The 12,109-nt window shown below is 41.2% G+C and overlaps 1 protein-coding gene across 6 annotated transcripts in view; it reads right to left on the bottom strand.

The window, feature by feature from the left end:
* The window catches only part of STX8 (syntaxin 8), a 247,999-nt gene that overhangs the window by 234,304 nt on the left and 1,586 nt on the right, over positions 1–12,109 (bottom strand). For all 6 annotated transcript variants that reach the window (XM_045797261.2, XM_045797258.2, XM_087867609.1 and 3 more), the window contains exons 2-3: positions 6,972–7,071; positions 266–360 (exon numbers count right to left, since the gene is read on the bottom strand). In XM_045797261.2, coding sequence (XP_045653217.1) covers positions 266–360; positions 6,972–7,071 — 195 coding nt within the window. The remainder of the gene's footprint in view (positions 1–265; positions 361–6,971; positions 7,072–12,109) is intronic.

Consider the following 12,109-nt stretch of genomic DNA (forward strand, 5'->3'; position numbering starts at 1 on the left):
AAGCACTCGCTGCCTCCCACAGGTGACACCCAGATAACGCCCAAATAAGTTAATGCCTTCAGTATGTCTCACTTCCCCAGCAATATTCACTGTAAGCCATGTAACGGACACTTAAAATAGAAATCGAGATTATAGGCAATATTTTGGAAACCAGGTCTTCCTCAAGCTGTGGAAAAATCTGGGAGGCCCAGATTCCTTCCTTTCTTAAAATAAGGCTGCTTTTCCTCCCACTCCAACAAAGAGGTGGAAATGTTTACATGGATACATCTGACGTGTTGACACAGCTCGTAGCAGTAAGTCCTTCAAAAGGGCGATCTTATCCTTCAGATTCTGCAACAAAGTTCTGATTGTCACGGTAAGCTGGAAAGAAGAGAACACATCCTAAGTACGCCGGTCCAGAGGTGTACAATCTAGCAAAAATATCATGTAAACATACTATGATTCCTTCAAAGGCGAGCTGGCAGGGATGCCTAACCTCCCTGTGACGCCCTCAGGGCTGGAAGGTATCTACACGTCGGTCCAGCCACCCACCTGAGGCTTGTGTCCACTCTCTGATGTGACCGGGTGGTAAGCGGGGCCACACCTGAATAGATATTGACTGGAAACAGCCACTCGGCCCTCACAGTCCCAATTCTGTCCCCTGAGCGTCTACCCTTCGATTCTATTTGTCTACCTTGGAGTCATGCAGGAAATGGGGTTCCCTGGTCTTCATTCACCAGTGAAAACCCTCCTAGTTCCCTCAACCTTGCTTCAAATGACAGCATGTCAAGTCCCACTGCCATCCTGGCCAGTCTTCTCTAAACACACTGGTACACTTAAAATCCATTTAAAAGTTTTACAGTAGTGTGTTCTTATACGTTAACCACACACGAGGGGTGCCTGGGTGACTCAGTTGTTAAGTGTCTGCCTTTGGCTCAGGTCATGATCCCAGGGTCCTGGCATCGAGCCCCACATCAGGCTCCCCGCTCAGCGGGAAGCCTGCTTCTCCCTCTCCCACCTCCCACTCCCCCTGCTTGCGTTCCCTCTCTCTGTCAAATAAATAAATATTAAAAAACAAACAAACAAACAAAAAACCACACATGACTGTTTTCCCAAGAGTGTGTGAATTTTCTCAATCATTCTACAGGCCCAGAGGAAATTTTGGTTTGTGACTCTGAGTGCTGCCCTGAAGGATGGAGGAAGGTAGGGAAGAGAGCTCTCAGGAATTGAGAAATATGAAACATAAAATTGCCCATGTAAATTAAATCCGGTCAGCCATGGGTGAAATCAGAGAGATGTTTCAAAAGACAGACTATCACAGATTCCATTTGCTACCTTGTTCAGAGTATCAGTTACAAACCTGCAGTGGAAGCCGGGTCTCCCTCTCTAGATTAGCAGAGTCACACGAAGGAAAAAAAAACAGCAGGACACCAGAGGCTGGCCGAGAGCTACACACATCAAGCAACCCTCAAAGGTATCAGCAGCCAAGAAAAGTCTAACCTTAACTATTCTGATACCTCTGGGAACCATGGAAAAACCATCCACAACGCTTAAGAGGAAATAACAAGGAAAGCAGAACTCCCCTCATTCAAGAAATAAAGAGCAAAAGAAACAAACAAAAAAAGCACAACACACACGCACACACACGCGCACACATGTGCACACACACACACACACACACACACACACACACACACATTCAACCTAAGAACAGTCTACAAAATTAAAGCTCAAAAGCACTCAAGGTAAGAAAGAGAATGTAGCCATTAAAGAAGTATGATTGAAATCTCAATCTGTTAACAGAGAAAGAGAGCCATCATAATTTATTCAAAGAAAAAAAATCAAGTCATAAAATGAAATGTCATCCACATTGAGAAAAATCAGTCCGGGAACTAAATACTTTACAATGTCAAGGGCAGTTATCTCTAAGTAGTGGGATTTTAAAAAATATTTTATATGAAAATGATTACTTTTATAATCAGGACAAGTTTTCCATCATCATAATTTAACAGAAACGTTCCAAAGCACAGAAAAAGACGAAAAGCCTAATTTGTATTTTAAGCTAACACAACCCTGGTAACAAGCACTGACAAAGATATTGGGTAAAAAAGAAATCACATACCAATCTCCTATAAGGATTATAAAATACAAAAGTCTTTAAAAAATACTGGCAAAGCAAAATCAGAATTATGTTAAAATGACAATATACCATCACTAAGAAGAATTTATCCTAGTAGTTTAAGAATAGTTTGATGTTAGAAAATCTAATAATAAAGCTGGCAGTGTTAATGATTAACAAAGCATAGAGGGAATTAATTAAAAACAAAACAGAAACAAAGAAAGTAAACTAGGAATGGAACACTACTGCCTCGACTACAACATTACTCAACTTTGGTCTAGAAGTTCCAACCAATGCAATAAGACAAGTTAAAGAAATACACAAGGGCTGGAGAGAAGGAGAGGAAATTCATTATTTCCAAACGGATTAGTCTGTTTGGGAAAACTAAATGAAGCCACTGACAGATTACTAGAAACAGGAAAAGAAGTCTGTACAGTAATCAACTGTAAAATGAAAAAAATCAAGGGCATTTCTAAATTTAAGTAATAGGTGGAGTGACTTTTTTTTAATTATTATTTTTAAACATCATTAACAATGCCAACAAAATCTAAAAAATATCAAGCACAATGCCTGGCTCACAGTGACTGTGCAGTAAGTAACTGATGGAGGAATTAGTAAAAGAAAACACTTAATATTGCAAAAATGTAAATGTCCCCCCATTTAATCTATAAACAAACTACACATCTATTCAAAGTCCCATTTGGAGTTCTTTGAGGCACAGTACAAAAGAATTTTAATGACACTATGCAGAATTATTCTAAACCATGGATAAAGGGAAATATAGAAAGACAAGGACTATGTGTGATAGAGGGGGACTTTAACAATCAGACATGAAGTCTTTAAAAAACTACAAGAGTATGATGCTGGCAGTTAGCAAAAGCTTCAATAGTGCAACAGAACAGAAGGTCCAGGAACGGAGCAGCTGCACAAAAATTCAGTGAGTGAAATACGGAACCTGGGGGGGTGGGGGGATGGGCTAGCCCAGTGATGGGTATTAAGGAGGGCACGTATTGCATAGAACACTGGGTGTTATACTCAAACAATGAATCATGGAACACTACATCAAAAACTAATGATGTACTGTATGGTGACTAACATAACATAATAAAAAATTAAATAAATTAAATAAATAAAAACATGGGATCTTTCATACTTTGTGGGGGTAAGGTAAGGAATAATTTAGCAAATGGGAAAAAAAGTAAACTTAGATGCCCTCAACACACCAAAATAAACTTCAACTATTTTAAAGATATGTGTTTAAAAATAAAACTAAAGGAAAGCTTAAAGAAGATTTAGGTGATCAGATAAAATATTTATACAATCTCTGGGTATGAAAGAACTTTCGCAGCATTATCTCCCCTCTTTCTAGAAGAAAAGACCACAAATAAAAATATTGAAAATTTCAAATAGAGTTTAAAAACAAGTACATGTCCAAAAAAATGTCATTTATAAAATCAAAAGCCAAATTCAGAGAAAAAATATTGGTACCAAACATGCCAGATCAAGCTTTAATATACTCAACATACACATAAAGAACACTGAGATTAAGAAATAACAGGTTAGGTTAAGGACATACACTGGCAATTCACAAAGGAAGAAACATCAGTATCCAATAAATACATGAAAACATGTTCAATGGCGTAAGTAATTTAAAAAAGGCATAATAATCTATTGTATAATTTCACCTAACAGAATGAGAAAGATTTTTAAAAGACAATCAGTATTGGTACAGAATTATATGTACAAGAGGCTTAAGATTTCATACGACCTAAATCCAGAACGTCTACACTGAGAAACTTACTCTCATGTGGGCAATAATTTAGCCACACGAAAAACTCATTTACAATTAGAAATAATCTAACTATCCAAGAAGATGATACCGGTTAAATGACTCGGAGATCTAAATGTAAAAAGTGAAACCATATGTTTATTAGAAGAAAACAGGAATAAATTCCCTCACGTCCCAGAAGTAGCAAAAGTTATGAGTGAAAATATGGAAGCAATTAAAGATCGTTGACCAACTGTTTAAAAAAACCAAAACTTTCACATAGCAGATGATACCAGGAGCAAAGCCAAACAACAAATGACAAAATAAATTACAATCTATCACCAAGAACTAAATCTCCATATTATATAAGGAACTCTTAAAGACTAAAAAGACCAACAATCCAATAAAAAATGGGCAAAAGACAAGAACTTCTTAGAAAAATGTATATAAATAACGCTTAAGCATGTGAAAACATACTTCCCTTGATTCGCATATGAAAAAATGCAAATTTGAAACTCCACTGAAATACCATGTCTCACTTATCTGACTGGCAAGAACTCGGGAGACTGACAACACCATCTGTTGGCCAGCCAGGGAAGAAAGAGAAACTTGGGCTCTGCTGGTCAGGGCACCTTTGGTGGAGGGGAATTTGGCCACGGATGAAAAAAAATCACACACGCCCTGGTTCTGAGAATTCACCCTTGTAAGACACCTCCACAAATATAAGGGGGGAAAAATAAAGGTATTTATTTTTAATAAATAGTAGAGACAATCCCCACATCCATCCTTAGACAGGTTAAACGGACCACAGCACATCCGTGCAATAGAGTATTATATAGCCCTAAAGAAGAACAGTGACGATCTCAGTGAATTAATACAAAGGGATCATTGCAACGCAGTATTAAATAAAAAGAGCAAGATACAAAAGAGTATCTTTTGTGTAAAAGGAAGAGAAATGAGAACACACACACACCAACAGATGCTTATTTCTGCAAAAAGTAACACGGGAAGAATAAACCAAAATTCATGAAACTGGTTACATATAAGACACACTAAAAATTAGTATAATAAACCCACAATTATATGGTCAATTAATCTCTGAAAAAAAAAGGAAAGAATATCCAATTGGAAAAAACACGGTCTCTTCAACAAATGGTGTTGGGAAAACTAGACAGCAACATGCAGAAGAAGGAAACTGGACCACTCTCTTACACCACACACAAAAATAAACTCCAAATGGATTCAAGACTTAAATGTGAGACCTGAAACCATAAAAATCTGGAAGAGAGCACAGGCAGTAAAAATTGGCTGTAGCAACGTTTTTCCAGATATGTCTCCTAAGGCAAGGAAAAAAAAGCAAAAACAAACTATTGGGACCCCATCAAAACAAAAAACTTCTGCACAGCAAAGGAAACAATCAACAAAACAAAAAGGCAATCTGAGTGGAAGAAGATATTTGCAAAGGACGTATCTGATAAAGGGTTAGTATCCAAAGTATATAAAGAACTGATACAATTCAACACCCCCAAAACAAATAATCCAATTAAAAATGGGCAGAAGACACGAACGGACATTTCTCCAAAGAAGACATCCAGATGGCCAACAGACACACGGAAAGATGCTCAACATCACTCATCATCAGGGAAATGCAAACCAAAGCTACAAGATATCACCTCACACCTGTCAGCATGGCTAAAATCAACAACACAAGAAACAACAGGTGCTGGCAAGCATGTGGAGAAAGGGGAACCCTCATGCACCACTGGTGGGAAGGCAAACCAGTGCAGTCACCATGGAAACAGTATGGAGGGTCCTCAGAAAGTTAAAAATACAACTGCCCAATGATCCAGTAATCGCACCACTGGGTATTTACCCAAAGAACACAAAAACACGAATTCGAAAGGGTACATGCCCCTCGATGTTTATAGAAGCATTGTTTACAACAGCCAAGCTATGGAGGCAGCCCAACTGTCCATCAACTAATGAATGGATAAAGAAGATGTGCTATATCTAGACAATGGAATATTACTCAGCCATCAAAAAGAATGAAATCTCGCCATTTGCAACAACATGGATGGAGCTAGAGAGTATAATGCTTGATGAGATAAGTCAGAGAAAGACAAATACCATGTGATTTCACTCACAGGTGGAGTTTGAGAAACAAAACAAAGGAACAAAGGGAAAACAAAAAAGAGAGACAAATCAAGAAACAGATTCAACTACAGAGAACAAACTGGTAGGTTATCACAGGGCAGGTGGGGGTGGGTGGAGGAGATAAGTGATGGGGATTAAAAAATACCCCAAAAAATGAATATAAACAGATGCAAAGGATAGCATAAAACACAGGAAAAAAAGAATCCACTCTAATAACTTTAGAACAGAATAACCTCAGCATTATTAGTGGAATATTAGTATTAAAAAGTTAAAAAAAAAAAGACAAATTCAAACTTAGTGCTTGTGATGGTACCTGTGTAGTAATTCTGAAACTGTTTTCTGTAAACTATAAGACAGGCCAAATGAGCAAAAAGATATCTCTGTTTTTGGAAACCAAAGTTCTGACTGCTGGAAAAGAAAAATATGAATTTGGAAAGGGGAAGGTTAGACAGAAACTCATGGTGTTGGACTTGAATCGAAGGTGCTAGCACAAATTCATGAGTGTCTAAAAAATATATTTCCTAGCCAAATCCCGCCACAGTTTTTGTACAGCCCGCAAGCTATTTACGTTTTTACACGTAAAATGTAAAAAAGGGTATTATCCTTTTGGCAAGGACAGATCCTCCGAGAGGTGAAGATGTCACCTCTTGTCCTGCAAAGCCTGGGAGATTTACTGTCTGGGGTTTAACTAGACTATGGAACTGTTAGAAACTTTTAAGGCTAAGGAGGAGAAATTAAACAGGTGTCATGCTTCACTTATATAACGATTAACTGATTGATTGTAATGTCAATTCCACAATCATAAGTTTGGAGGCCGTTACACACTTACACACCCACACACACTTACACACCCACACACCCACACACCCACGGAGCCTCAGCAGTAGGAGGGTTTCCCGACCTCCAAGCTCAAACAAATCATTTCAAGTACTAATTTTCTCCTGCTCTTACCTTGATTGTATTTTCACCATTTCTTTCATACTGATTTTGCTGTTGGATTTTCTCGGCAATCTCTTGTGCAATTTGGCAGGTAGAATCGTATGTGGAGAACCTGTGTCCAAGTCATAAAGGGAGAAGAACGTTTAAGGTTCTTTAAAAGAAGATTTCCGCATTATCCGAGCTTCAGTTTTTCAATTCTAGACACAGAGCCAAACAGGAGGGGAGGGTAGTAATAGCGACAGTCATAGGGACACGTTGTCGCTATTATGGTAAATACGATGAGCAGGGCTCTATCCTGAATGCTTCATTTCTAATAATTCACTGAATTCACACAAAAACACCAGGAGACGGGTCTCATTACCATCTCCACCTTACAAGGGAGAAAACCAGGCACAAAGAGGTAGAAAGACTTGCCCGAGTGGTACTGCCAGCTGCAAACCAAAGCTGTCCGGCCCTGAGCCTCTGCTCCTAACCGCTTCGCCATTCTGCCCATGGTAACATATTTGCATTCATTCACTTCTAGAACATTCGGCAAACATTTATGGAGAGCCTCCTCGGTACCAAGTACCATTCCAGGCCCTGGAGAACAGAGCAGTGAGCAAAATGGACAAAGTCCTTGCTTGAGGAGCTTAGCAAAGGGAGAAAGGTATAAGATAAATAAATATGCGGTATGTCAGGCGCTAAGAAGAAAAAGAAAGCAGGATAAAAGAACAGAGAGTGCCGGGCAAGGTGAGAAAGGAAGCCAGGCAGGGGAAGAGCTTTACAAAACAGGAACAGCAAGTACTGTTTATCCTACAACAAAGTGCTCTAGGGACATGGGACACACACCCTCCTGACATCTAAGCTTACGAGAATTCTCTCAAACAGTTGGTGGGGGGAGCCTGGGTGGCTCGGTTGGTTGAGCGTCTGTCTGCCTTTGGCTCAAGTCCTGGGATTGAGTCCCACATTGGGCTCCCTGCTCAGCAGGGAGCCTGCTTCTCCCTCTCCCTCTGCCATCCCCCCACCCCCACTCTCCACTTGTGCTCTCTGGCTCTTTCTGTCAAATAAATAAATAAAATCTTAAAAAAAAAAAATTTGCTGGGGCGCCTGGGTGGCACAGCGGTTAAGCGTCTGCCTTCGGCTCAGGGCGTGATCCCGGCGTTCTGGGATCGAGCCCCACATCAGGCTCCTCCGCTATGAGCCTGCTTCTTCCTCTCCCACTCCCCCTGCTTGTGCTCCCTCTCTCACCAGCTGTCTCTATCTCTGTCAAATAAATAAATAAAATCTTTAAAAAAAAAAATTTGCTGAGTTTCTATTTGGTATTCAAAGCGCTGGAGACTTTGAAAAATTCACAATGAATTCCCAATCGTCTCTTATTTTGTCCTTTTGGGACGACCTTGTTACTTTCCATTGGTTTCACAGGCAATAGCTAAGTGCGCGTGCACCCTGCATCTCTCCTACCAGGTGGTCCGCTCGAAACAACCAACATATTTTCCAGGACTGCCCCGGTATCAAATATTGGAAACTGCTGCTTGACCTAATGTCCCAATTTCTTCTTGAAAAAGTAAATGATCCATTTCTTAAAATCGTTGAACTCCCACACGTTACTCACACACTGAGGGAACTTGGCAAATGTGTTTCTCAGCGATGGAAAAAGACAATCTCCAACCACATCCCTTGGCGGTCTTACTACAGTAGTTACAGCAATGGGTAAGTGTTGAGTCCCTGATCCGGGCCAGGTCCTGAGCTAAGAGTGTTACGTTCGGAACTTCACATCCCATGATAGGATCTTTAACAACTCCCCACTTACACTAAGCAGCATCATGTATACATACACGTGTAAGTGTATATAAGTATACACGTGTGTATGTTCACGTATACAGAAAAAGAACAGCTGATACAACACACAATTAAGAAAATAGGAGGGAAGGGGCGCCTGGGTGGCTCAGTCAGTTAAGTGTCTGACTCTTGATTTCAGAGATCGAGCCCCGCATCCGGCTCTGCAATGAGTTTGGAGCCTGCTTGAGATTATCTCTCTCTCTCTCTCCCTCTGCCCCTCTTCCCGACCAAAATAAATAAATAAATAAAATAAAATAGGAGGGAAGCTGGTAAGGAAACTGGGTCCTGGCCCCAGCTTTGCCCCATCTTCCCTTCTCCTCTCCATACTGTTCTCTCTGAAAAGAGGAGCTTAGGTCTGGCTCTGTGGTCCCAAACCATACCTATGAAAATCACTAATAAGGTACGATACAGCTCCTGCCAAACGTGGAGCATAAATGGTAAGTCCTTCTGGAATCTGGAAGTGAGAGGAATAACTCAGCCGAGGGCAGTCAGACTTGACAGGGCTGGGCCAAGAGGGTACATCCTGGGCTGAACCACAAGGTTGAAGCAGGATGGAGGGGCACATGCTAGACTTGGCAAAGAGCACAAGGAGCAAGCAAGGGTGAAAGTTAGGAAATGGAAGGAAATGTGCCTGGTGCATTCGGCTGAGCAGCCCTGGGTGGGAGAATATGGTATCAAAGGGTCAAAAGGTACAGATGCGTGGAAGCTAGTTTCTGCGGAGCCTTGAACACCAGAATAATCAGGTGAGACTTTTGAAAGAGGGCTTTGGAGCTGAAGGGGAGCTCACATCCAGTGAGCCCTTGAAGCGGTTCTGTGAAATGCAGAAGGCCAAAATCCCAGATGTTTTGCTCCCACTCCTCACGTTCCCACGTTAGCCCTGGAGAGCGGTGGTTCTAAAACTTTGCTCTGGTGCCGGAATCACCGGGGGAATCTTAAAACAACAACATCACAGCCAAGTCCTGGCCCCCAGCCCCATGCATTCTGCTTAAACTGGAATGCAGTTTGACCTGGACACGAGGAATTGTGAAAGCTCCCCCAGGTCTTCTGATTTGTACCAAAGTTTGAGAACCATGGGCCTAGAGGTCGTGGGCAACCTCATCACAGTATCAAGCACACAAGTGCCTAAAGCACTGGTTTAGGAACCTGAACTCATTTGCACAAATGGCTGGGAACGAGAGAGGTGGGGCGGGAGCCCAGAAGACTTCTCCAGCTCTCCAGTTCTCTAACTGGTCACCAGTATCTACTGTCTGCGAGGCGCAGAGCCCAAAGGATGGGGCCGCAGCATTAATAGAGGACATAAAAGCGATGCCAGAGGCATTTGAGAGAAAAACCAAAGATTTAATCATCTGATAGGAGGAGTGAAGAAAAAGGGGGTGATTGGAGTTTTCAGGCCTAAGTGACTCAGAGGATGGTGATGCCACGGCAGAGACGAAGGAGCCATAAAGGGGAGCAAAGAGGAAGTCCCCAGACTATGAACTGAGGCCCTGTTCTACCACAAAAACACTGACTGCACAGTTAAATTGACATATGTATGAGATTTGCTTAGAAAAAAATCTCAGGGGGGAAAAGATGTGGAGGGCATAGACGATATAAGTACGGCAGAATATTGGTAATTACAGGAACTGGGTGATGAGTATAAAGGGGTTCATTACACTATTCCACTTGGTAGACATTTTACTTCCATAACACTTTTTAGAATAGACCCAAAAAAGGACAAACCAGAATATAAAACTGTTAAGGTCTGTTTAACTGTAAGTTTTCCAGAAATGATGTAGTATCAACACATACATTGCCCGAGCAGTAAAGTTAATTAACCTTAGCAAAGAACCAGTTAAGAGGCAGTAATCACTTGCTACTTCTATTAAAAAGTGAGCTTGCCACTTGCTGTGATATGCCATTAAAGCAGTCACTGCTATATTCCATTTTTTTTATCATTATGTTCAATTAGCCAACATATATTCCTTTTTTTTTTTTTTTAAAGATTTTATTTATTTATTCGACAGAGATAGAGACAGCCAGCGAGAGAGGGAACACAAGCAGGGGCAGCGGGAGAGAAAGAAGCAGGCTCACAGCAGAAGAGCCCGATGTGGGGCTCGATGTGGGGCTCGATCCCGTAACGCCGGGATCATGCCCTGAGCCGAAGGCAGACGCCCAACCGCTGCGCCACCCAGGCGCCCCACATATATTCCATTTTTAAACATTAGAATATCACTCAGGAGTAAAGCATCACTGGCCTATGATTTTTCAAGAGCACGAAGACAAAGCTGTATGTAGTCAAGTCTGTTTTTACAGGTTTTTTTCAAAGTCCCATTCCATACTCCCTTCGGCCCTCCTGCTCAATAACTCGCTTTGCAAGGCAGCTAACACAGCAGGGTTCCCTCACTGCTTCATGGTCAACAGTCAGATGAGAAAGCCGCTGGGTCAAACTACTTAAGAGTAACAGGGAACACGATGTGCTCTCAGCATAAACTGGGGAAGAGGCTGCGGGTCCATTGATTGCTTCCAGCAATCTAAATGGATAACCATCTCCGAGCTTTATTTCCTACCTTATGTGTAAAGTGAAGGGGTCAGCTCCCAGGAGGTGGAAAACAACTTAGCAATACGTACGTACCAAGGGCCTTAAAAATGTTCATATCCTTCAATCTAATAGTTCCACTTCCGGGAAGCAAACAGAGGAAATAAAGAATAGAACAGCGGCAGTCTTTGCAATAGTTAAACAAAACAAACTCTAACATTACAAAGAGGTACAAAAAGGGAAATAATTAAATAAATTATGGTTATTCATATGATGCACTATTATGGACCATTAAAAAAATCATGTTTTCAGTAAATATTTAATGACATGAAATGTTCCTTCCTTTGTAAAACATGCAGGTTTCTCTCACTACCCAAAAATAGTCTTCCCACAAAACCTTTCCTTTTTTTTTTTTAATTTTTATTTTATTTTTATTTATTTGATAGAGACAGTGAGAGAGGGAACACAAGCAAGGGGAGTGTGAGAGGGAGAAGCAGGCTTCCCGCTGAGCAGGGAGCCTGATGCGGGGCTCGATCCCAGGACCCTGGGATCATGACCCCAGCCGAAGGCAGACGCTCAACGGCTGAGCCACCCAGGCATCCCAACCACAAAACCTTTCCTAAGCCAAAATGACGTAAAGCAAAGGGGCCAATTACCATAAATATAAATGGAAAATTTTCTGAGCTTTTCTAGACCCAAAAAATTACCTCTCTTGGCTTTTCTGATAGCTTAGGGCACATCTTGCTAACGGATACACAAAATAAACCACGATAAAGCCCAGATGCTCACACACAGTTCAAAGCTATGACAGCCTGAT

The sequence above is a fragment of the Ursus americanus genome, chromosome 14 (genome assembly GCF_024610735.1).
Source record: "Ursus americanus isolate L20-20 chromosome 14, mUrsAme1.1.p, whole genome shotgun sequence".
In the NCBI taxonomy this organism is placed as follows: Eukaryota; Metazoa; Chordata; class Mammalia; order Carnivora; family Ursidae; genus Ursus; species Ursus americanus.